At 45.2% G+C, this 26,491-nt stretch overlaps 1 protein-coding gene across 2 annotated transcripts in view; it reads left to right on the top strand.

The window, feature by feature from the left end:
* The window catches only part of IGSF5 (immunoglobulin superfamily member 5), a 40,807-nt gene extending 14,660 nt beyond the window's left edge, over nt 1–26,147 (top strand). Inside the window, exons 4-9 of one of the 2 annotated variants that reach the window (XM_019809841.2) lie at nt 119–418; nt 9,940–10,080; nt 13,619–13,643; nt 17,274–17,371; nt 18,845–18,918; nt 25,120–26,147. In XM_019809841.2, the coding sequence (XP_019665400.1) occupies nt 119–418; nt 9,940–10,080; nt 13,619–13,643; nt 17,274–17,371; nt 18,845–18,918; nt 25,120–25,215 (734 nt within the window). In that variant the 3' untranslated portion in view covers nt 25,216–26,147. The remainder of the gene's footprint in view (nt 1–118; nt 419–9,939; nt 10,081–13,618; nt 13,644–17,273; nt 17,372–18,844; nt 18,919–25,119) is intronic. The other variant, XM_034655488.1, reaches the window with a different exon arrangement.
* Nucleotides 26,148–26,491: the final 344 nt, after the last annotated feature.

Here is a 26,491-nt window from a genome sequence, read left to right as displayed (position 1 = left end):
CAGTGTGGACTTGGGAAGATAGTGCTTGTGAAATGTGATTTGAAGGAAAAATTAAAGAAAACCTGGAACCAAAAGAGTCACAGTCACTCCTTCAGAACATTTCTCTTTTCTTCTTTAGTTATGGGGGAGTTGCTCATTCCCAGAGGCAACCTTATAGTCACTGAAGATAAACCCTGTAATGTGACTTGCCATGCATCAGGCTGGATCCCTCTCCCAGATATATCCTGGGAGATTGGCGTTCCGGTGAGCCACTCAAGCTATTATTCTGGTCCGGATCCCAACGACCTCCAAAGTGCAGTGAGTGTTCTGACTCTCACGCCACAGGGCAATGGGACTCTGACTTGCCTGGCTAACATGAAGGGCCCGAATGCTCACAAGTCTGTAGCTGTGAATCTTACCGTGGTTCATCCTTCTTGGGGTAAGTGAAAACCTTTTGCTTTATATTAGAAAATTATTGTTGCATTCCTATACTTTATATGTGGTGCTCTTAATCAACAATGCCTAGGAAAATTGTGTAGCGACCTTGACTTTGGGTAGGGTTGGTAATGGAGACAATCAGCATCAGCTTCACGACCCTCTGATTTCACTTGCTTTTAAATTTCATCTTCAAGGTGTCTTTCTTTTCTATTTACTTATGGAAACCATTAAGAACCTTGACAATTATTTATCACAAAACAGTATCAAGTTCAGTGATAAATACTTGAAGGCAGTGTTTCTCTGTAGCTTTTATCTGTTGTTCCAGTTTGACCCCATCCCCTGGGCCAGTATGAGACAAGCTCTTCTAATATTTGAGGAGGGTATACAGGTGCTCTTGGATTCCTTCCAATCTTAGTAGAATTATGGTTTTTTTAAAAATCTTGGCAAATCCACAGTATATTTGAAAGTACCAAGTCTTATATTTTTTAAAACTCAACTAAGCGACATAAATAAGATTAAACCAGAGAGGGAGAAAAACCATAAGAGACTCTTAACTATAGGGAACAAACTGAGGGTTGCTGGAGGGGAGGTGGGTGGGTGGATGGGGTAACTGGGTGAAGGGATTAAGGAGGGCACTTCATGTTATGAGCACTGGGTGTTATATGCAACTGATGAATCACTGAATTCTACCTCTGAAATTAATAATACACTGTATGTTAATTAACTGATTTTAAATAAAAAGTATTTAAAGTTTAGATCTGCAAGAGAACCTACTGTAGGGTCCTCGGCATACCAAAATCTCTAACTACACAGCCTACAGGGCTGCAGAGCCTGCTTGAGCTTCGAGTCAGTCCAGGCCAATGAGAAAACATGGGACCCAGAGTTGGAGATTGACTTTAAGTCCTTTGTTTTGCAAAAGAGGACAGAAAGGGAGGCCCAGAGAAGTGCTGTGATCTATTCCAGGTCATGTATCAGGTTGGGATGGAACAGGGCCCAGAAACCAGAAAGAGGTTCCCTCTTGGTGCAAAGATTTTCCCACTATGAAAACACCTTTATTCAAAGTTCAGAACAAAGCTACAGCCAGAGCAAGACTGATGATGAGGAGGTGGCGGAGGACGAGGAGGAGAAGGAGGAGGAGGAGAAGGAGGAGAAGGCAGGGCAGGGAGGGGGGAGGAGGAGGGGACAGAGAGGGAGAAGAGGAAGGAGAAGAAGAAAGAGTACTTCACAGCATGTGCCGAGTAAAGGCTCTGTTTGGAGTGCTGCTCCGATATTCACCAAATTAACCTGCACGAAGGTCTATGAGTAGATCCTCATCCAGATGGATGTCTGAAATCACGGTGTTGGTAGGGTTGGGGTTGGTTCCTTCAGAAGACTGTAAGGAAATATCTCTAGGCCTCTCTTTTAGCTTCTGGTATTTTGCTGGCTGTCTTTGGTGTTTCTTGGCTTGTAGAAGCATCAGCTCAACCTCTGTTTTCATTTTCACATGGTGCTCTCACTATGTGCTTGTCTGTGTTCAAATTTTCCATTTTTTAATAAGGACTCCAGTCATATTGGATTAGAGAGCCCATACCATCCAGTATAAACCCATCTTAATTATATTATGTCTGCAATACTCTATTTCCAAGTAAGATCACATTCTGGGAATACTGGAGGTTAGTACTTAAACATATAAATTTTAGGGGGACACAAATCAACCCATGATAACGTCTCTATGAACCTGTAAAAAGCCATTCAGAGTCTACCCTGGGGTCAGTACCAATGATTCTGTGCTTTGCACTGCAGGGATTGGTCCTCAGCGCAGTGAGCACACGCTTGCTTCCCTGTTGTTAGGACGTTGCCTCCGGGCTCTGACTCAGATGCCCCCAGAGACCAGGTGGACAACAGAAATGAAAGCATGAGTGAATACATGTATCAGGTAGAAGATGGAGTGGAGGGGCCCACTGGGAACCAGAAATCATTCCCCATCCACATGGAGCAGCCATTCCAGCCCCAGCTAGTTGTTGCTAGAAGGAAAAGGGATCCAGGACTGCTACATCTTTGACGTGGGTCTGGTGAACATCAATGCTTTTGAGGGAGAAGGACACAGAAATCTGTGTTTCTTTGATTTTAAGTCAAGATTAACTTATTTTAGCTTATTTTTAAAATCCTTTTAAAGATTTTATTTATTTGCAAGAGAGAGCACAAGCAGGGGGAGGGGCGGGGGAGAGGGAGAAGCAGGCTCCCCACTGAGCAGGGAGCCCCATGTGGGGCTTGATCTGAGGACCCCCAGATCATGACCTGAGCTGAAAGCAGATGCTTAACTGATTGAGCCACCCAGGTGCCTCTCCAGTTTATTATTTTTAACAACTAAAACCTTTAGAAAAGTTGCAAGACTAGTACGATGAATACCGATGTACCTTCACCTGGATACAACGAATGTTAATATTTTATCACGTTTGCCTCTCTCTCTCTCTCTCAGCTTTTTTTTTCTGAACCATTTGAGTTTATGACACTTTACCCCTGTATCCCTCAGCATGTTTATCATAAGAATGAAGGCATTCTATTTAACCATACCTGATGTAGTTGGCAATCGGGAAATGTAATGTTGACACAAGACTGTTATATAATGTACAGTCCATATTAAAGTTTCACCAGTATTCTTTATAGCAATTTTCTTCTCCAAACCAGGATCCAGTCAAAGACCGCGAGTTGCCTTTTGCTGTCAGGTGTGTAGTCTCATTCCTTTACTCTTGAATGGTTCCCTCACCTTTTCTGTCTTTCCTAATATAAACATTTTTGAAAGGTCCAGGCCATTTTTGCAAGACACATCAGTTTGGATTTGTCTGAGGTTTTCCAGCATACTTTGATTTGAGGCTAAATATTCTAGGCAAGTCGTGGGTAATGTCACCTGGACTCATGATGCCAATTTTCTCTATCACTGGTAATAAGTTTGATCATTTGGTTAATGATTTCTCCACTGTAAAGGTCCCTTTCTCCATTATAATTAATATGTAATCAGTGAATACTGTATGAATATCTTATTTCCCAGCGGTCTTTCCTCTAATAGTTTTTGCATTCATCAATAAGTCATTGCCTGAATATGTTGTTTCTATGGTGCTTGTAAAAGAATGATTTTCTGGCTTCATGTTTTTATATTTGTTGATTGGTAGTCTTCTGTAAGGAAGAGACTTCTCTTGACTTTCCTTTTTTTTTTTTTAAACCAGTTTTAGTATGGACTCATTTTTATTCAATACACTATAAAGGGCTCCTGTAATTATTCATTCTGATGCTCAGATTTCTCCAGATTTGGCTAGCAGGAATCCCTTCCAGCTGGCTCTGGTGTCCTTTTGACATGGCCCTATTAGTTTTTGAGCACTTGGCCCAACATGATGTTCTGAACTCGGTTTGCATTCCCCCCGTTCTATCCTGGAATCAGCCATTTCTCCAAGCAGTCAATCCAGCTGGCTTTGAAGCTATTTAAATATGATCAAGTATGGTCCAAGCTTTGAAAGGGAAGGTTTAAAAAAAAAAAAGTTCCATTAGCACCAAATGGAATGAAATCGACTGTTTAAACCACACATCTTAACAAGGTAACAGTGCAACAAAGCGGTCTGTTCTGATGGATGATGCCCTGTGGAGATGGATTTTAGAGATTCACTTGCCTGCAAAGTTTTTCTTCTGTAGGGAAGAGCAAGGGGCACTTAATTTCCCTTGATCAGGTTTAATTCAGGGGAGTGCTTCCTTCATAGGCTAGGACTAGGGAATTCAGCGGTGTTAATTAGGGCAGCTGGAGTCCCTCCCGCCTCAGAGGGAAGCGCACTGGGTACCTTGCAATGAGTCTTCCTTTATTGCACCCATTTGGAAAAGGGTAATTTGTTTCTGAATTATTCAAGATCCAGAGCGGCGGGTGGCTGGGTGCCTGTTGTGTCTTTTATGCACGCGTTAGTAGCTGAAGACCTCATTACAGCCCCGGCTGTTGGTGTCTGGGAGGTTTCCAGAAGCACAGCCAGGGGTAAGGAGAGCCCAGAACAAACACACCTATGCTGTGCGGGCTTCTCCAGGAATCGATAAGCATCCGTCCTGCCACCCATTTCCCCCTGAAGGTGCAAGGAGACTGTGTCCATTGTGTTCACTTCTGGAACAGTCCCTGGGAATTGTTGCAGGAAGGACAGTGGCAGTTTAGGAAGGCTAATTAGTTCAAGCCAAACAATCATTGATTCTTGAAAGAAAAGCATCCTGGAAAGGGTACTGCTAATGTTTTTGAAGACACTGATTTTCTCGATTCCAGAAGCAGCACAGACTTCAAGCACTGCGGACACAGGTACAACGGGAAGGTGGGAGCCCCCGTCCTGCCCGCCTTGGGATGAGCCCTGCCCGCCCTCTGTGCCCCCAGCTGCGTTGCGTTCTCTGTTTTCTCGCTCAAGCAAACAGGCTGTGAAGTGTTAGAGCAAAGCAACGTTTTTAGAACAGAGGACCACTTGGTAGAGGCAGCGATTCCCGGTTGTAATCTTAGTTTGGTGAGGAGTGGCAATTTTGCAGGCAGACCGAGTGGGGGGAGTGACAGTCCTGGGTGGCAGCTCTGGGTCTGGTTGTGAAACTCTGGGCAAGTTGCTGACCTCCGTGGCTCAGTGTCCTTGCCGGTAAAACGAGAGGGAGAAGAATAGGGCAGAAGTTCTCTCCCCCGGCTGCCTGTGAGCTTCCAGGACCTTCAGCACACGGTTGAGGCTCAGGCCCCACCCCAGAGGTTCTGATTGAATTGGTTTGTGTGGAGCCTGGAAATTGACATTTTTAAGAAAGCTCCCCGATTGCTGGGCACTCAGACCCAGGACTACAGAACAGGGAGATCCTGAAGAAGGCCTTGCCTCCTGACCCAGCCTCGTCAGGTGCTACTATCCGCGCAGACTTGGATACCAGACAGCCTGGGCTCCAGTTCCAGCTTGCCTACTTACTTGCTGTGTGGCTTTAGGCAAGTTACTTAACCTCTCTGTGACTCAGTTTTCTCATCAGTAAAACTGAGATAGTAATAATAGTATCTACCTCACGGCCTTGTTGTTGGTATGAGAAGTAAGTGGGTTAAAACGTCTGAGGCACTCAGGACAGTCCCTGCCACAAAGCCCACAGTGCAGGAGAGGGGACGGCTGCTCCCTCTTGTTTCACTGATTTAGAGACCTCCTGTGTCCCCCCTAGTCTGCACAGGAGCGTGCTTTGCACAGGCCACTGGTGACATTTTGTACTGATCCAGTTGGTCTCGAGAAATTCCATGTGGCCTTTTAAAACTCTGAGGATTTCTGTGAGAGCATCTGGGAAGTCCTAGCTTCCTTTTCTGCACAGATGGGAAAAGGACAATCCTGAAGCTGAGATTAAGTTGCACCGTAAATTCAGCAATGCGGTCCTGACGTGCACAGTTGTATGAGGGAACGTAGGGAGGAAGGCAAGTGATGTTGAACTTGGAAGTCATCTTCCTTGGTTGCTAAGTGCACGCATGCATCCTTGCCATCAACTCTGCCGTTTGCCTTGAACCATTATGCCCACACCCTTCGCTAGGGCACAAGTCAGGGACCAGCGCCCACCTGGACTCTCCATTTCCTGGACTGTATCTTCCCAGAAGATATTCCAAGTTGGACACACAATACGAATAGAAAGACAAGAGTCATAGCCCCGGGTTTTCTCCTGTTCTGAGTGCCCTTGTCTGGTTCACTGAGCCTCTTTGTCCCAAGTATCTTACCCACACAATGCAGGGGTTGGGTTATGGACAAGGTCATTGCAAGATTCCATGCCTTCTGTCCACTGTTCTGCTTTTTATCGATATATGACCATTATTTATTTTTCTTTCGATCCACTGTAAATGTTCTCATTTAAAAATTAACATCACACCAGGGCACCTGGGTAGCACAGTCGTTAAGCGTCTGCCTTCGGCTCACGGCGTGATCCCGGCATTCTGGGATCGAGCCCCACATCAGGCTCCTCCTCTGGGACCCTGCTTCTTCCTCTCCCACTCCCCCTGCTTGTGTTCCCTCTCTTGCTGGCTGTCTCTCTCTGTCGAATAAATAAATAAAATCTTAAAAAAAAATTAACACCACACCGAAGTGTCTATGATACACATGCATGTATGTATTCATATATGTATGTCATATATGATAAATTAAAAATTATTATTAAAATAAGGAAGATTCTTCTGTGCAGCTCCAGTACCAAATGACACCTTCTCATGGCTCAAGCACCATGCTTCTTCGGAGGGGGCTCCACTGGAGTAGAGAGAGAATGTAAGTCTTCCCTTGGTGTGAAACTCCAGGGGAGATTTGACCCCTAGTGGACCGTGGTCACAGCTTATAGGAAGCAAAAGAAAGAGCCACATGGCTTTGAGACCAGTTGTTGTTTTGGTGAGATTTTGGGGCTGTTAGGTGAGAGCAGACATCACTTTGCTAAACTTGGTGGTTAAATTAAGGGACAAGAGAGTGAGTGAGGTCACGATATCAACTGCTGTCTTCCTTGGTTTGGTCTCCAAACCCTGTGAGGTGGCCCTTCCCTCCCTTTAAATAACTCCTCCCTGAAGATAAGTCACTGTTTCTGTGCTAGGTCAGAGGAAAGGCTGTCATGTCAAGACTTGGTTGACAGAAGCTTGGCACGCTGAACATTTTTTCTAGTAGGGGAGGAAAGTGCCCTGTTAGGGAATATTTGAGTAAGTCAACAATGTGTGTTGACTTTTTCCAGTAGGATTTTCAAGCCCATCTCTTGAATCCTGAGCCAGATCTTAATTTTTAACCCCAGCTGTCTCCCTTATTATGAAAACTTCTAATATTTGCAAACTTCAGTATGTAACAAGTTCATCAGGCTGATTTGGGATGACGTCAGCAATCTTGAACGTGTCTGTCATACCTTACAGTGTTCTCAGCACTTTTACCCACATCCTGAGTCTCTGAACAGCCTGAGGGGTGGGGGGCAGGAATTGTTGTGCATGAGTGAGCCAGCGGCCAGGGGGCACTCAGAAACAGTGGTCATGAGATTTCACTGGATTCATCGACAGGAAACCCAAAGCTCTTTGTCAGTCGGAAGCTTCCGCGTGGTGATCTGAGTTTAAACCCCAGATTGTGATTATCATAAATGTGGTTCTGGACCTAATTTTTTAAATCACATCCATAACAGGGAGATTATGGGAACATCCTGTAATGTGGCAGTTTTCTTGGGAAGCGTTTCCATTTTGGGCATTCTCAACGTGTGGGTCACGAGCCACCTGCATTAGAATCACCTGGGGTGCCATTCCAGACCCCCTGACTTAGCACCATGGGGGCCGGGCTCTGAAGCTGCTTGTGTAACAACCATTCCTGGTGATGAGTGGGAATTTTGCTCTCTGTGTAGCAAGCGGATAACTTGTATTACTCTCTGGAAGTGAAGAAACTGGCTTATTTGAAAGTTCCAGTTGTGGGGGTGCCTGGGTGGCTCAGTCAGTTAAGCGTCTGACTCTTGATTTCGGCTCGGGTCGTGATCTCAGGGTGGTGAGATCAGGCCCTGCGTTGGACTCCGAGCTCATTGTAGAGCCTGCCTGTCCCTCTCCCTCTGCTTCTTCCCCGGCTCTTTCTCTTTCTCTCAAATAAATAGATAAAAATAAAATCTTAAAGCTCTAATTCTGAGGCTGAGGAGGGTTGATATGGGAAGGATAGACTCCTGTCCCTACCACCTCCACCTTTCCTAGGGAACTCTATTCCTATCTCTGTCTGTCCCAACTCATCTCAGAAAAATGGTGGGTGATGTGGAGATCCATCCTCCCCCGCCCCTCCATCCCTCCATCCCTCCCTCCCTCCATTCATCTAATGTACCCAATACGTGCCATGTGCTTGGGATATAAGAAAAATAAGACAGTCCTTGACCCTGAAGGGACTAAGTTTTGTTTAGATAGTAGCAGATGTGTAAGAAGAACTGGAAGTGATAACAGGCAATTTCACAAACATTTAAGGTGACAATGAAAAGGAGAAGTTTAAGAAAAAAAGGAAATTTTAAAAAACAATCACACGTAATGCAGAGAAGCTTTGCACGAAGAGCAGCAGACAAGTACCCTTTCATATTACGTAATTCTTCAGAGCACAGAGTTCTCTGAACTTTAGCACTTGTTTGGACATCAGTCCCTGTATTATTTTTCAGTGGAATCCCTACTTGTCCATGAGTCAGAATCCATGTAGTTGATGATGGTAGAAACCAGGGCATTACTGATCATCTCTAACCATCACCACAAGGGACTCTGAGCCTTTAACTTTGACACAGGATTAGCAAATTATGATTTCAAGGTCAGTTTTCACGGAGAACTCTTTGGAGGAACACCCAAGAACTGTTTTCCCACTACAACCTCTGGTTCCAGTGTGCCGGAGAGGCTGTTGATTTACAAACTCTACCTTCCTTCATAGGAAGTCTGTTGTTTCAGTATTTTCTGATGACCTGCATTTAATAAAATAGCATTCATTCACAATGAGAGTCCAACCAAGCACTCAGGGTTGAGTGGCAGACTTTATTGAGCAGCACTTCGCATTTGAACAGATCAACTTAAATGCGGTTTTGACCTCAGCGTGGTTCAGGAGGGGAAACGCAATGCCGGATAAGACCTCCTTGCAGTTCTCGCAGACCCTCGGCTGGGCGGTGCTGTCCAGCGGGACTTTCTGTGATGAGGACAATGCTCTACACCTGTCGGAACTGAGCACTTGAAATGTGACAAGTGCGACTGAGGAGTTGAGGAGTTAATTACATATAATTTTGGTTCATTTAATTTGAATTTAGATAAATGCGTGAAACATGCTAGACAGCTCTGGCTAAGACAGGACTGCCGTACATCAAGTTGGCTTTCTCCTCTCCCTTCCCTCCTGCCCCACTCCCTTTCACTCCCCACTGGCACTTGCCGTTCCGTTCTTTTCCCAACTCCATGCCTACTGGATACAACGAGAGGGCAAAGCGGACTTTAAGGGAGGTGATTCCTGAAGAGCCTTGGGAAACAGCAGTCAGCGGAGAAAGGCTTTCTGTGGGTGGGGTGTGGGTGGGCTGGGGCTGAAAGCCTTGCAGTACGCTCCTTTAGATGTGACACGTCTTCAGTTTGTCCTCGTTTCTTTCGGACCCTGGACCCCTGATGGGTGGGAACATGGAAGGGAGAACCAAAAGCTAGTCTTGCAGTCTTGTCCAGCAGTAGCTTCTCAGTACGTCTTGGCTAAATAAAGGATGTTGGAGTGTGGTAATTGCTACGCCAACCTGGGAGCTGTCCCCCCTTGCCATCTACTCTCCTTTTAGGACTGGTAGAGGCGCGAACGAACGGATGCTGGGACTGTGCTGCTCGGTGGTATTTACTGGCAGCAGTAAGTATCGTAGTGGAAGATACTGTAGAGTATTGCAAATCTGAGCAGGCTCAAGAGACGTTGGCCTATGGCACCCGGCTGTGGCGGGCCGAATAGTTATAATATTATCGGAAAGCAACATCTGACTTACACGGTGGCAGAATCAGTGATCACATACCCTGGACAGTAGCAACACCACTGAATACAATTGTTTTCTCTCCTTTCCACCTTACAGGCAGCGTTGATAAAGCAGGTGCCTCCTTGCCTACCTGGGCCATAGCTCTGCTTGCAGTGTCCTTGTCATTGCTTTTGATTCTGATCATTGTTCTGATTATAATATTCTGCTGTTGTTGTGTCACCGGGCAAGAGAAAAAAGGTAATTTTTTTGTTCGTATAGATTTGTATGTATTTTTGAACTTTTGGTACAAGCACTTGAAATTCATTAGCTCCTCAGCAATTTTGTAAGATGCACTGGACTTTGGAGAGTCCTTCACTTGGAAGTGGACGTGTGAGCGTCAGAGAATGAAAGGACTTTCTGAAGAAGGGATGCATTCCTTCGGCGCCAGGTGTAACCCCTCTGGGAAAGACCGAGATCTTCACACTTTTGGGAAGGTGAAGAGACAGTACCTCTCTGAACAAAGACACTGACTATTTGAGTTTTGTGTATATTTGCAAGGATGTAAGGGCATTGTAATCTGCCATTCAGAAATGCTATGCTTTTTTTTCTAGAATAATACCTACCCATCTGAGCACATTAAAAGATTATTTCCTATTTTGTATTTTGTATTCCATATTGCCTTTTGTAGGCAAATGTTGTAGTGGTAGGAAGAAAAAGAAGGTCTTCTGTCAAGTAAAAATAGTACAGAAAAAGTTAAAGATAATTACACATCTCTTCTGAATGAGGTCTTTCGAGGTACTCAAAAGCAATGGCCTTGTTTGGGGGTAAGGCTCAACATCAGGGTGAGCTTGTCAACATTGGGGTGGGCTTGTCATAGGATCCTTGTCATATGGTTGGCTCAGGACTTTCTAGGTGCTGAATGGATGTCCAATCTTACATTTCTTTGTCTCGTAAAACCTCACCTATGCTTATTTGAATATTTTCTGCAGTTAACTTATTTTTCTTAAAATCAGATTTCTTTTTTTTTTAAAGATTTTATTTATTTATTCGACAGAGAGAGACAGCCAGCGAGAGAGGGAACANACAGAAAAAGTTAAAGATAATTACACATCTCTTCTGAATGAGGTCTTTCGAGGTACTCAAAAGCAATGGCCTTGTTTGGGGGTAAGGCTCAACATCAGGGTGAGCTTGTCAACATTGGGGTGGGCTTGTCATAAGATCCTTGTCATATGGTTGGCTCAGGACTTTCTAGGTGCTGAATGGATGTCCAACCTTACATTTCTTTGTCTCGTAAAACCTCACCTATGCTTATTTGAATATTTTCTGCAGTTAACTTATTTTTCTTAAAATCAGATTTCTTTTTTTTTTTAAAGATTTTATTTATTTATTCGACACAGAGAGAGAGAGAGAGAGACAGCCAGAGAGAGAGGGAACACAAGCAGGGGGAGTGGGAGAGGAAGAAGCAGGCTCATAGCAGAAGAGCCTGATGTGGGGCTCGATCCCATAACGCTGGGATCACGCCCTGAGCCGAAGGCAGACGCTTAACCGCTGTGCCACCCAGGCGCCCCCCTAAAATCAGATTTCTGATAGTAGGCTACGTGTCAGGTTAATTGCATTGAAAATTTTATTGATACTCATTGCCATTTATGAACACTTTTTATGGCCGTGCCAGACACGACGTCGATAACCTTACATGGAATACGTCTCGAAGTGAGAGATTCTGCGTANAATCAGATTTCTGATAGTAGGCTACGTGTCAGGTTAATTGCATTTAAAATTTTATTGATACTCATTGCCATTTATGAACACTTTTTATGGCCGTGCCAGACACGACGTCGATAACCTTACATGGAATATGTCTTNTTACATGGAATACGTCTCGAAAGTGAGAGATTCTGCGTAAAGTGCACACTTATGCTGCATCTATGCTAACTGTCTAGCCTTAGCCCTGTGTGGACTTGGTTTGGGACCGGGAATTAATTCTGTCCTACAACTTTATTCCCTAGGAAACAGCATATGAAAAGTAGTGAGCCTCTGTTGGCCCAGATTTGACGGCAATTTGCTTTTACCTGGGAGTTACCCTAAATGCCACAGATGGATTACTCGAGTAGAATACACTGGATTTTAAATGAAAACTATTGGATAACTTAAATTTTTAGTGATAAGTGACTAGGATTGTTCAGTGCCTTCAGATTACTATTTTCAACGTTAGCCGCTGTGCTGTCCTTGGGGGACATTCAGGTTGTTTGGGTTTCTGCTTCTGTTCAGCTGTTTTTTGTCTGTTCCACGGCAGCCTAGTAAGAAGGCTGTGAGGGCTGGTGGCCCATGTAAGATGTACACCAGGGTGACACTCTGATTCTTAGCATCCTCATGTACAAGATGGGAATAAGTACCATCACATAGGTTGGTTGTGAGGATGAAATAAAATGATACATGAAACTGTTTCCATCTTAGATTTTATCCTTTATTTAACATTGAGATGAAAAGCTCATATAAGAGTGATCTGTTTTTATTGCCTGGTTCATAACAGGTCTAGGTAAGGGCTATGGACAGGGCCTGTGACAACCTACTTACAAAGGCCACCCCTTTGGGTGGTGTTCACAGTGGACACTACACTTCACCTTGACCTAAATGTAAAGGATCCAGGGAGGTCCTGGACTTCCCCATGACAGTGATCTCCATGCTTAAAAACAATAAGCATCAAGTTCTTCTTAAGTATTTTCTGGCACTTTGCTTTGCCAATGCCTAGAGGATTCTCAGTGCTCTCACTGGTTAACTGGGGACTGACCGAGAGGGGTGAGGACCCTGCTAGGTGTGGTCTGAAGGCCTTGGGATTGCTTCTGCTAATAGAGCAGAGAAACCAAGAGCTCATCTCCTGGAGCCTATCCCTTATGGGAACACTAGTGACATTCCAGACTGTCTCTCTCTTTCATTTCAAATAAGATTGCTTCTGAGGTCCAATTTGGGGTGTGAATTGGCAGATGTGATTTCAACTGGAAGTACGTGAGAACATATCTAAAAATAAAGAAGATGAATATTTTTTTTAGATTTCAGTAAAGCTTGATGAATAGAAGGCCTAGACAGGACAGCAGAGTTGCAAAGAACACTGGCTTTTGAGACAGATGATTGGGGACTGGTGTATGGCTTTCTTACTCCCTATTTCCAGGTCCTATGTCCCCTCCAGTCCAAGAATCTAATGATTAAAAACATTACTAATTTAATGACAGCTTTTGGGGGTGCATGCAACATTGTGCATTGATACCATTGTTACGTACTGATTGAAAATGTATCTTAGAATTAAGGAAGTACAGTGCTTCAACAATGTAATTATTTGTTGAAGTATGGTAATAAAATATAATAGTGTCTAGTTTGTTAAAAATATGACGACACTAACACCTACCTCTTGGATTGTTGTAACAATTGGATGAAACAATGTCTTGCACGGTGCTGGCACGCAGTGAGTGTGAATGAAAGGCAGTAGGGACTGGGACTGCAGAATGCCTCTTCCTGGTGAATGGAGTCTTCATGTCTCGCCAGTCAAATTCAAGATTCATTAAGAACCTATTAGGTACCTACTATACTTTAGGTATGTTATGAGATGATAGTTAATAGCGAATTCTTCCTGCCTTATGCTTGAAAGTCATTTGGTAATTTGGTGTGGGGGAATTTAAAAATATCGAATGGATCACAAATACAAAGCAATGTATTTAAAATCAGGGGGTATTTTCAGAATAACTATCCTGATTTTGCTAATGTGATTTTGTTCCTTTTTTTCTTTTCTTTTTTTTTTTTTCAGAATCTAGTTATCAGAGCGAAATAAGGTAAGTTTGAAATCACATCAATTTTCTGAAAACAAAAACAAACAACTGAAAAACAACCAAACAACACCAATGCTACCACCACTAACATACACAGCTGTGGGGTTTCAGGATTATGTTACTCCAAATTTAGTACTGAAAATGGGCAACTCTGAAAAACACGTATGCCAAACACAAACTCATATGGCAAAATTAATTATAGAATACAATGGGGGATGGAGCTCCTGCCTTCATTTGACTTGCCCTGGCTCACTTAGGAAAATGGAAATTTCCTCCTTGGTGTCTGAAATTTGCAACTCTTTCCACAAGAGGACACTATGCACCGTGACTGTTGTCCCTCCTGTTTTGAGTCAATGCAGGGGACTCGAGGACCATTTCAAGGATAAAGAACCAGGCAGAAGTCCTGCTCGAATTTCTGGGGCAGTGGAGTGAGGCCAGCTGCATGGCTTCAGGCACATGAAACTGATTAGGCAGACAAATTAGGTAGTGTTCGCTGCTTGTACCACTAATGGGGGAGGGGACAGAAAAATCCCAGCCATTCCCATGGCTGTCCAGACATAGCTGCAAGCACTTTTATGTAGTTATGTCAAGGACCTACAATAATACAATAACCCGTTTAAACGTCTGCAATATTTACACAAGTATAAATGCACTAAGGGGAGGGATTTTTAGACAGCGGTGGTTTTGCTGGGGGTGTTATAACAAAACCATATATAATTTTTAGTATTTTATCAGATATTTTAGTTTTTGAAATGCTGCGATTTTAAAATACCTTTTGGCTACACGTGGTGAATGAGGATGTGTGTAATCACTGTGTAACAGACACTAGCCATTCTCCTTTGACCCCAGTCGCTCACTGGTGATAATGCCATGTGGGGTGAGGTGGCTGGGGTCTCTCTGAGGACACTACAAAGCAGCAGTTTGAAACTACACCTCCTTTGGGGCCTGACTTAGGGCAAAAGGAGAGGAAGGCAAATGGACTCCAGTAATTATTCCGGTTTCTTCTGTTCACCATTACTGACTTCGTAACATCTTTTATTTCTATTCTCTGGGATCTTAGATGATTTCAAAACATAGTACAGTGGTCAACAGCTATTTGGGGTTGTGGATAGAGAATAAGAGAAATAATGACAATAGCAGCAATAATATGACAGTAGGGATGACAATAGCTAGGATATACCGAGTGCTGAACATATGTTAGGTCCAGCGAGGAAAGACGGGGTGACTCACTGGGACCCCCATATCCTACCTGCTTTCCCTGCATGGTGGCAGCTGTGCAAACGCCAGCTGCTCCCAGGCTCGTATGCAGTAAAATAACACATATTCCTTCCTACAGAATCAATGCATGTTTATTATAGAAAAAATTAAAAATATACTTTGAGGAAATGATTTTGAGGGGCCCTGGGGGGTGTAGTCGGTTGAGCGTCAGAATCTTGGTTTCTGCTCAGCTCGTGATCTCAGGGTCGTGAGATTGAGCACATGTGGGGCTCTGGGCTCAGTGTGAAGTCTGAGGCTCTCTCCCTCTCCCTCCGCCCCTCCCCCCCAAAAATAAATGAATGAATCTTTAAAAAAATAGAAATGATTTTGAAATTACCCCAATTCTATTGTTCAGAAGCAGGTGTTGGTATGTAAGTATGTATTCGTTCACACACACTTGTGTTCACATAGATACACACACATATGCATTTTGCAAAATTTGGATCAGCATAAATCTTATTTTGTAGCTTGCTCCTCTCACTTGGCACTATTCTGAAGATTATGTCTGTTAATAAATTTCTATAATAAAAAGGTTTCCATTAGGGGAGCCTGGATGGCTCAGTTGTTAAGCGTCTGCCTTTGGCTCAGGGCATGATCCCAGGGTCCTGGGATCGAGCCCCACATCAGGCCCCTCCACTGGGAGCCTGCTTCTTCCTCTCCCACTCCCCCTGCCCGTGTTCCCTCTCTCGCTGGCTAACTCTCTCTCTCTCTGTTAATAAATAAATAAAATCTTTAAAAAAAATTTCTGTTAATAAATAGTTGTAACAAACTGCTTAATAAAAATATCTTATTGAAGTATTAAGTTCAGAAAAGTATACGAATTGTAGGTGTGTAGCTTACTTTTCACAAAGCATATGGGCCTTGAGTGGGGACACGCAGAACTCGAGTGCCCCCAGCACCCCAACCTCCCCACGCCCTTCAAATTACTGTCTGCCCCTTCCTCAAAGGTCATATCTTTTTTTTTTTTTTTAAAGAGGGAGAGTGAGAGAGAGAGAGAGGGCCAGGGAGGGGCAGGGGAAGAGGGAGAGAGAAAGAATCTCTAGCAGGCTCCACGCCCAGCGCAGAGCCCAGCGCTGGGCTGGATCTCACAACCCTGAGTCCAGATCAAGAGTAGGATGCTTAACTGAGCCACCCAGGCGTCCCAAAGGTTATGTCTTCTGACCTCCCTCCCCACATCCCCAGAGATTAGATTTGAGATTCATATGAACTTCATGTCAGTGGAATCGTACCATGTATACTCATTCATTTTGGTTTTCTTAAGCATCACTCTGTGAGATTGGTCCATATTGTTCAGTGAAGATGTGGATGGTGTATTATTATATAATACCATGCTGTGGGTATATATGAAATTTATTTTTCTTTTAAATGGCCATTTGGATAGTTTTGGGGTTCATTATGAATTCTGTGGCACTAAGCAATTGAATATGGATCTTTGGTGATGTGTTCGTAAGTACTCCTTCCTGTGTTGTATTCAGCTGGGTGTGTCTACCAGCGAGAGCTGGGTAGGTAGAGTCACAGGGTAGGTAGGGCAGACAATACTGCCATATAGTTTTCTGAAGTGGGTATGCCAGTTTATGCTTTCTCCAGCAGTGCATCAGAGCTCTCATCTGTAATAATTTTTACAGGTGGCATGGAATTTCGCTTTAGAGACGTATAGTCATTTATCTCACTAGTCCCTTATGGTGGGGCATACTCGTTGTTCGCAGTTCTTGCTGTTATCAATAGCTCACGAACGAACATTCTTTCAAGTAAATCTTTGCACATATCTTTGGTTATTTCCCTGTAATACGTTCTTAGTGGTCAAGCATGAATATCTTTAAACATTTGGCTATCTGTTGCGAAGTTTTCTTCCCCTGGGAGACTGCACAAATTTTTACTTTATTTCAGAGATTGGCATACGTTTTCTATAAAGGGCCAGATAGTAAATATTCTGCTTTTGCGGGCCATGGGCTCTCTATTGCAGTTACTCAGCTTTGTGGTTGTACCACGCAGACAGCCGTAAATAATATGGAAGCAGACAGGTGTGGCTGTGTTCCAGTAAAACCTTATTTATAAAAAGAGGTGGTGGATTTGCCCTGTGGGTCATAGTTTGCCAACCCTGCTTAATTTGGTCACTGGCTTTTGGGTGTTGATTATGGACAGGGGAATGGAGTCCATGGGCCTCTCTCTACCTCAGTGGGAGCGTGAGCAAGCTGACCACCTACACAGTCGTGCTGGTGGCTGTGAGTTTCCATCCTGACCCTGTGGAAGGCTCAGCGTGCAAGAATGCTCTGGGCGGAGCAGAGTGAACTGAACATCGCTGCTGATTAACATTTGGCTTTTTAAAATGGTCTAAATAAAAAAAAAATAAAACAAAATAAAATGGTCTAATTCCAGGAAATCTGCAAGCGTGAAGACAAATGAAACTGTGGAGACAAAAGTAAAAAGTGGGAGTGAAAACAAAGCCTACAGCCCAGATGAGCCCAGGACGACAGGTGAGTGGGGGGTGGGGCAGTTGACCTAAAGGGGAGTGTGGGGGAGGGGCTGACCGATCACTGGCTGTGCCAGGAAGGGGACTTGGCCCTTGTTGGTCATTATTTTTGGAGTAATTTTCAGAAGAAGGAGAAATTTCAGGACTAGAAATATTCTAGGATATAGAAATATTCTATAAAAGTAAAAATCCACCTACTTCTCCAAAGTTTAAAATAAAGTGGGATGAAAATTAAAGGGTTTTTAAATAAATTTTCTGGGGTTTTTTTTAATGCTTTCTCTTTTTTCTTTTTTAAAAAAATATTTTATTTATTTATTTGACAGAGAGAGAGACAGTGAGAGAGGGAACACAAGCAGGGGGAGTGGGAGAGGGAGAGCAGGCTTCCTGCTGAGCAGGGAGCCCAATGCGGGGCTCGATTCCAGGACCCTGGGATCATGACCTGGGCCGAAGGCAGACGCTTAATGACAACCACCCAGGCATCCTGCTTTCTCTTTTGTTAAAGCCTTCTACCTTTAGTAAAGCGTGTGAGGAGGCATTTTAATACATTGAGGGTCATTTTCCCAAAATATCAAATAAAACCGAAACTCAGAGAGAAATCTGTTCTTATAGAGCTTTGGAGGGTCTGGGAGAATGTTGAAAATGAAACCCAGTTTTGAAAAGTCTTTGTAGCACCTGAATGTCTTCCCTTTTGAGGACACAGTCCTAGTGAGGGCATCTCAGAAGGCTCGGCCACCAGCAAGCAGCAGGGGTAGGATTTGATCTGAGATCCTTCTGGAAGGCAGATGAGAGAGGAGTGGAGTATGAATGGGTGGGAGAGGGAGACCTGGCCCTTACAAGTTGCCTGGCAAAACAAATTCCACAGAAAGATGTTTTGTTAATCAGTTCTTGGCGAGAGCCCCCCACCCCCACCCCAACTGTCTTCACTAAGATTGGGGCTGCCCTCCACGGCCCATTTCTCCCCCTTCACCAAGGCCCCCTCCCAGGTGCATTCCAAATGGCTCACTTCAGATTCTCAAAAATCCAGGAAGCATGACTGCGTCCTTTCATATTCTGATCACAGCTTACAAAATTTCCTGTGGACAAATATTGATTTGTTAGTGTTTTGAGCAATTAATCAAGCAGCTTGACCAAAATTATGGCCCAAACCAAACCTCTCTGTCTTTTTGTCCTCTTGGGTCCTGTGTTTATTTTCCTTGGTCAGCATTAAAGCTACAGATTCACCTTGTCCCTGGGTGAGACTAATGAGTCAAGGAAGGACTGGATTGTGAGTTCGCCATACTTTCATTTCATTAGAAAGAAAAGATTAGAAAAGTATATAACCTCAAGGGAACTCTAAAAACAAGTCTGTTTATGGTTAAGGATTACTTTATGCTTGGGTTACTGTGTGAAAGCAAATGTGTTTCCTTACAAATCAGAATTGCTAGAATGTCATTTGGGTTTTGTTACTTATCACTCTAAAGTCGTTCTTCCTTTGCAGAGCTTGCTTCTCCAGCTCCAGAGTCCTCTGAATCCAGTGTTCGGGAACAACAGAGAAATAGGCAACCTCATCAGGTGACTCAGACCGTTTTCCCCATTTTGAGTTTTTTTTTTGTTTTTTTTTTCCATTTAAAAACCCTTGCCTGGTGGTAGGTGATTATAAAATGGTGCTTGTTTTGTGTTCGTGATGGAAGAACATGGCCAGTGCTCACTGGTTAACCTGTTAGCATGGAGGATATACTGTGTCTCTTATCTCTTGCACAGAAGTGTAGGTGGGGACTTGTAGATCTTGGGGTATCTCTTACACGCCCACATAGAGATGCCAAGTGGGCAGTTGAGTGTGCAGGTCTGGAGCTCCAGGCAAGGACCACTAGTTGTAGATATTGTCGGTTGTGAGGCAAACTCTGATGGGCTCCAGCCTTCCAAAGAACACGAAGAACACAGTCACCCAGGAACATGAGGACCTGGTATGTTACTTTTCTGACATGGAGTCAGTGTTGGTTGCCACAGGTGAGTGAATTGGGGTGCATACACAGAAAATACCATCCTTTATATCCATGGTCATATTAGGCAAAATACATATTTTCTGATCATCTTCTGACCTGCGCAAAGGCACCTTCAAGTGAGAAGCACTTTGATGTGACTCGCGATGCTGTCCCCGATATGTATGGCTGTTCTCCCCTTTAGCTGTTGGAAAAGGCCCGCCTGCAGATTGGGTTTCCGACAGCACATGGGAGCCGAGGTCTGGGCTGTGTTCTGCCTACGAGTCGCTGTCAGTCTGAGGTGCTGCTGCTGGGAGTGCCTTCCCAGACCCATCATTCTTTCTAGGGGTAGATATTGACTTGGGGTTCTGGGCAGCTCCAGGCCATAATATTTCTCCCTGCAGTTGGGATTCAGCTCAATCCATATATCTTGCCAGTGATGTGTGCCTCCCAGGCCTTTGTGGGGGAGGCGAGCTTTGATTGATGCTCAGCTATGTGTCGGGGGGACCTAAGTGATGCCGTTAGTGGACAACCAGGGCTAGCCAGATGGGAAGACATATGAGGGATCTGTGGCACCAAAGAACATCGGCCTAAGTGACAAATTGTTGGGTTCCTGGTACAAGTTGAGGCCAAGTCCTTAGGCTGGGTGTCAGGAAAACGGAGAGGTAAATTTCTTCCCAGCAAGGCTGCTCTCTTTGGCACGTACGTCTTCTGATGCATTCAGTCTGGCCCTGGGAGGGCTCGCTCTTGAGACGCAGAAGGTTCTCTTCCGAGGGGCCATCTCTTGAGTAAGGGGTGGCTGGCCAAAGGGAGTAATCACCAGGCTATGAAGGATGTTTCCTGTCAAACCTGCACAACTGGACCCGAGTGGGGGCTGTGGACTGATGGACGGGTTCTCTTCACCCCGAACCTAGCATGCTCACCCAGGAACACTTTTCCTCCAGCCTTGATTTCTGTGGCTTTTCTATGGTTACCTTTTACTGACACGTGTCTTTCCACCAGACAAGTCGAAGTGCTTATGTCTTGAGTTGGGGGCATGGGTTAGGCAGGGAGGGAGTCAGAAAAGATTATGTCAGATGATACCCCCCCAATGAAGTAGAAATGAGGGTAAAAGGGGGAACTCTAGATGCTTTTGGATACAGGAATGGAGATGACGTTTTGGAGCTCAGAGTAGATGCTTCTCAGGCTTGAAGTGTTTTGAAAATACGCAGGGAGAGAAACATGTAACCAGCTGAATAGTCTATTGGTGGAAAAAGAACAGTGGCCTGAAGGTGCTGGGCCCTAGGGGATGGTCACGCACACCTGTGTTTCTTGGAGTGTCTGTCAGGCTTCTAGGGAAGGGTGCGTCTCAGCCCAGAGCGTCAGGGTCCTTAAGAAGTCAACAGAACGCAAGGAAGATGAGCCGTTTTTGCTGGGCTAGAGACTGACCTGGGGCTATTTAGTGCGAGCACAGTTTTGAAGAGGTCCATCTCTGATCATGAACCAAAGGGTGCCTCTCGGGGACAAGCCTAGGCCCTGTCTGCAGGTTATCTATTTGGAGAGCGTGGACTCGAGATGTGGGCTATGCTTTCCGTGAGCATGTAGGGAAGGGAGGGAGCAAGACGGATGGTGGAGGAAGTGGCCGGGCCTCGGAGCGCATGGCCCAAAGAAGACGTAGTCCTGCATGTGGGCAGCTGGCCACTCGAGAGCTGCCAAGTGGCCAAGCCACTGCGTATAGAAGCAGGTCAGGGTGAGCTGCGGTGCAGAGGTTCCTTTTAGGACTTCCTAAAGCCAGACCTGCAGCCATGTTCTCCCTGTGCAGGTCAAGGAGGACCTTCCTCAGTGTGCTTTCTTTTCTCCTAGCCTTTCTCCATTCTGTAGGGAGTCTTGACCCCTAATGGCCCAGGAGGCGCAGCTGAGAGCTTCTCAGAGCCTCTTTATCTCACTTTCATCCTGGCCTCCTCCCCACAGGCCTCAGCGTGCCTCCAGCCTATGACAGAGCCGCCGCACTGCTGTGGGGCCCTTCCATGCACATGGGCTCCAGTGCGACTCCTGCCCCAAAAGCGGGTTTGTCGGAGTTGTTGACACCAGACTACATGATTGTGCAGAAATCTGCACTAGCCTCAGGTCCTGAACACCCCGTGGCTCCAGCTGAGAGATTTCCAGCTGGGAGTCAGCCTGCAGCGAAAGCTCTTCCCAGTCCCCGTGGCCGTGGAGCTGGGCGGGCAGATGCACGTCCTATTGTGGAAGCATGGCGCATGCATCGGCCACTGAGGCTCCCATTTTGTATTAATAGGTCTCACAGGGGGGCGATCTTGGCTTTGCCAACAGCACAGCCACTGTGGAGTCCTTGCCCCTCGTTCTCTCTTCATGCTGGCTTTCTCATCTGCTCAACCTGCTGGTCTTATTTTCACTCAGCATTTTTGGATCTTAACTAACACGATCCAAGGAAGGGAAAGTCTGAAGGGCCAGGGGCTGCATATGGGAATTGTCGATGTGGCCTTTAGGATACCTAGATTCCTGGTCCCGCCTGTGGGCCCCCCGGCTCAGTGGTCTTGGGGTGCAGTCTGAGTGTGTCTGAGTTTTAAGACAACGTGAGGTGATTGTCTAGGTGACTAGGTCTAAGGGCAATTGGCTCCCTTATAGCAAGATGGAAGTGAGGGGTTTCTGGGACAGTGGGACCTTGCCGATGACCAACTTGCCTACTTTGTAGCTTCATGCCACCTGTGATTATGATTTGCTCGTGTTCCACGGCATTCATGATACCCATGCTAAGTACACTGGGGAGGGGTTGCCCTGGACCCTTCCCAGGGGTGAAGGATGCCTGTGCCCTTATTGGAATCGTGGGGATCCCCTCTAAGTGGAGGAGGGTCCAGCCCTGAGCCTTGAGTGTGCCCTCACATCTGGCTCGGGGACCAGGGAAGCGCTCTAAGGAGCGAGCAGTGTCTTGGGGTTTCTCATCCTCACCTTTAAGACCACAACTTCCAGCCCCACCCAGAGTTCCCCGTCTGTGTCTGATCTGCAGACTGTGGGGAGCCTCCAGGCACCGCATCTTCATCATGCAGGACCAGGCATGATTGTAATTACGTCCCGCACCCAAAGGTTACCAAAACAGGAAGCTGGACTGTTAATACTCAGGATGGGCTACGAACCCCACTTGGTGCTGCCCCAGCCTCCATGACCCTTGCTCCATCATACCCTTCTGATTGAGGTCCAGAATGCCAGAGACCTACACTGCCTTGGGGAGATCAACCTGAGATGCTGTGGGGAGCCTCTTTCTTTCTTAGATCTGTTATGTCCAGATGCTTTCAGTGCTGACAGCCCTGAGAAAGCTTCAGAGCCATGAGGGCTCTGCTCAGGGACAGGCTGGCATGAGTCAGGTCTGTTGGAGACTCTGGGCTGTAAACACAGGAAAAAGTACCTGCTGGCTGCCTGAAACTCCCAGCCTTGCTCATCCCACCTGTAAGCCCTCTCCCCTGCTAGGGTCTCCACTAAACATGGGGCTTTTCATCAAGGCCTGAGAGGTGGGGACAGTCCCTGTTCCTACCACCAACTGGCAGAAAGGAAGGATGTGTTTCCAGTGTCTTGGATCCCAAGGAATGCTTGCTGAGCACGGAGGAGCCTCCAGGACCTACAAGCTTCTATATCTTGGTACCTTGCTGCTTCAGCTGTAGGTCTCAGTGGAGCGGTATACCAGAAGCTCTTCGCGTGTTTCTTACAATGCAAAGTCCTGAGCCTCTTCCAGCCATTTTGGATCAGAATTTCTGGGAAATAGGGCCAAAGAATGGATAGTTTTGCCATGTTCTCCAGGTGATCTGCTTCGAGGACCATATTTTCATGGCCCAACATGACAACGTAACAGACAGGCACAGCACTGTTCCTAAGGGCAACAGGGAGCCCTTAGGGTGCCGGGCTTTTCCTTAGGACAGTGCGTGGGAAATGACGTCTACTCCACAAGCCTGCCACAAGGCGTGGAGAGGAATTTGGGGAGCTGTGCGATGCTGTGAAGAGTATCAGATGGAAGGGTCTCGAAGCTGAGGCTCTTCGCAATCTAAGCTGCACTGTCGTGGGGAACACTTTCTAAACCTCCTGCGTTTTAGGTGGGTCCTAAGGCACACTACATTCCCTGTGGATGAAAGAAAATCAGGATTTTAGACTATGGACTCTGGGAAACAAACTGAGGGCTTCAGTGAGGGGGAAATGGGATAGGCTGGTGATGGGTAGTAAGGAGGGCACGTATTGCATGGCGCACTGGGTGTTATATGCAACTAATGAATATCGAACTTTACATCAAAAACCAGGGATGTACTGTATGGTGACTAACATAATATAATAAAAAATATTATTAAAAAAAAAGAAAAAGAAAATCAGGATTTCAGGCTGCAGAGACCCCAGAGCATGCGTTCAATTGTAGGAAGGATCAGAAAGGAAAACAAGAAGTGATGTTCCAAACTGACAAATACCAAAACGTGACGCTTCTCTCCACCGCTGATTCCTATCCAGGCTGGACTTACAGTTAGGATACCTAATACTGACTTTATTTCTAGAAAGGAGTTTCTGTTGGTGAAGTGCAGTATACTCAGATATAACTGCCCATGAAACACGCGAGGACAACACTAACAAATAAAATTAGAAAGTCTTACTAACAATTACAGCTGGTGGGAAGGGCAAGCACTCTTTGTTTTTATATGAAGTCATGGGCTTTGCCAATGTTTTGCATCTTAGTGAATAGTACACACAAAGTGTCCTCCTTTTCCTCTCCTCTCTCCAGGCCTCAATTCCCTGTCAGTCATTTTTTCTGTTTATTTTGGGCAACTCCGTTTCTTTCTCTCCTGAGTCTGTCAGGTTTGAAGGGTGAGGGCACGAACGACGTGAAACACGGATCCAGTCTTCCCTGCTAATCACCACCCTCCCGAGATAAACAGAAATACACTCTTGGTAAATTTAGAAAACAGCAACGTGTTTGCACAGCCCAGCAGGGAAAACAAAAGGCAAACAACAACTGCAAAAATGTCACGCATATTCACAGCAGAAGGCCTGTTCTTAGAGCAGGGCGTTGAGGGGTTCCACCTGCCTCCTGTTCTCCCTGCAGGGCTGGGAGTCGCTAAGTGAAACCTGCGAGCAGAGTGATTCTATCCTCAAGGCTTACTGACATTGCATCGCAATGTAAATAATGCATGGTGCCCACTTACATTATTTAGGGCGTGCAGTGCAGCCGCAGTGCCCTTGAGTCTAAGCCGGCGGTCTCCGGACCGGCAGGAAAACTTAGTGCGTGTTTTGCAATAGGGCAGTACTCCTGGGCAGGCACTGGCCCCTCTGGAGGAGTGTGTGGTTTGCCTGGGATCACATTTCCCAAGGAGAAAGGCAAAGACCCCATTTCTGAGAGCGGGGAGACCTGTACTGTCATTTGTTCACCTTCGCCCCTCGCCTTTAGAAGGAAAGTATGCTTTTACGGAAGGTTAGAAATATTTTATATTTTCATCCAGAAGTTAGAATTTCCATAGGAAGATTGAAAAAAAAAAGAAGAAGAAAGAAAGAAAACAAACCGGAACAGGGCATCTTTGCTGTCGTTTGCCTTCATATGAACAAATACTGGATTCTTTGAGCTCATTAGTCCGTACGCCCTGAACTCGGAAACTTCTGGAGGGTGTGGTTATGGAAAATAACGAAATAAAGGAAGGACGGGTGTTAACACCTTTGGCTCCTCTCTGGGCCCTCACGTTTCTTCTCACCTGATGCGTGGAGCTGTCGGCTCAAGTTTGCCTTTCCTGTTGCTCTCCACTGATTAAATCCACTTTCTTCCCTTTGTCACCAGGGACCTGACCACCGGTGGCAGCGCCCCGCAGGTTCCCCGCAGGTTTCCTTCATCATGGCCAGTCCTAGGACCGTCAGGAACGTAACTTTGGTCTAGCGAAGGTGTCCCTCCGGTTCCGTTTTGCACGTGGCTGATGACCCGCATCACGCCGACATGGGCTCGTCCTTCCTCTCTGTCCCAAGGCTGGACTCCCACTTTGCCAGAGTTACGGGGACGCAGCGAGGCTGGAATAATCTCCCCGCTGTGGGGAGAGAAGGACTCTGTTTCCCCACCTCCCAAAGTAGAATTTGGCTTTCGAAATGTTTCAAGATTTTCGTGAATTCCACCAAGTAACTAAGTAAAATCTACAAATTCATCATTTTAATGTACTCGTCACTCGACGCTCCTTCTTGTGTCCCATCAGTGGTGGATAAGCCTCTATAGTACATGACTTTTAAAATATTTTTGTCATCCTCCATCATATGAAGACAATATTTATGTATGTTTAATATGTGGGGCATTATTGTATATTATCCGTGAAAAAAGAGCATACGTATCAGGATCAATTAGAAAGCTAAGATCGCCTGAAAAATCAGAACTTAGAGGTTAAGAATAAAATTAAATTCAAAGCCGATGTGCACACCGTGAAGGATCTCATTATTGGATATTTACGTGAAGACATTCACTTTTATCTGCTCTTATCAGGCTTGCTCTCATGTTACCCGATGAAGTAGGTCTGGATTATGCTTTGTAGGGAACCTAACTTACATACCACAAATGCCGTGAAAATACAGGAAATGGGTAACACATTCTTCAATAAATAAAAGAGAAAACACCAAAGAATGTTATTGCCTTTCTGAGTTCCTTACTATTCAGGTGGTAGTTTAAGGAATCTTGATGTTTAAGAATGAAGCATTTCTAAGAAGCAGAACAGGAGACGTCTGTAAAAAAAACCAAAATCACATCTTCATGTTAGTCTTTGATTATTGTACATTTGCCCCATAAAAGTTAATGTGAATGTTGCTATGAAGAATAAACTTTTCCAGATATTTTTGTGTGTGTGTGAATATTGTCCGTGAATTTCCTGCCCACCCATCTCTTCATATTTACCCCAGAGGCAGGACTGTTACTTGGTGGAGCGCTGTGCCAGTTGGTACGGATTTCTGTGATGGCTGGTAGTTAACAACTGCTCAGTAATTAACAACATGTCCAACCTTGGTACTGCTAACATGGAACGTGACTTTTGAAATGTGTTAAGATTTTATTTTTTTTATTTTTTAAGATTTTATTTATTTATTCGACAGAGATAGAGACAGCCAGCAAGAGAGAGAACACAAGCAGGGGGAGTAGGAGAGGAAGAAGCAGGCTCATAGCGGAGGAGCCTGATGTGGGG

The sequence above is a fragment of the Ailuropoda melanoleuca genome, chromosome 1, assembly GCF_002007445.2.
Source record: "Ailuropoda melanoleuca isolate Jingjing chromosome 1, ASM200744v2, whole genome shotgun sequence".
NCBI lineage: Eukaryota > Metazoa > Chordata > Mammalia > Carnivora > Ursidae > Ailuropoda > Ailuropoda melanoleuca.
The sequence above is the reverse complement of the archived record's forward strand: the minus strand, read 5'-3'. Positions and strand labels throughout refer to the sequence as shown.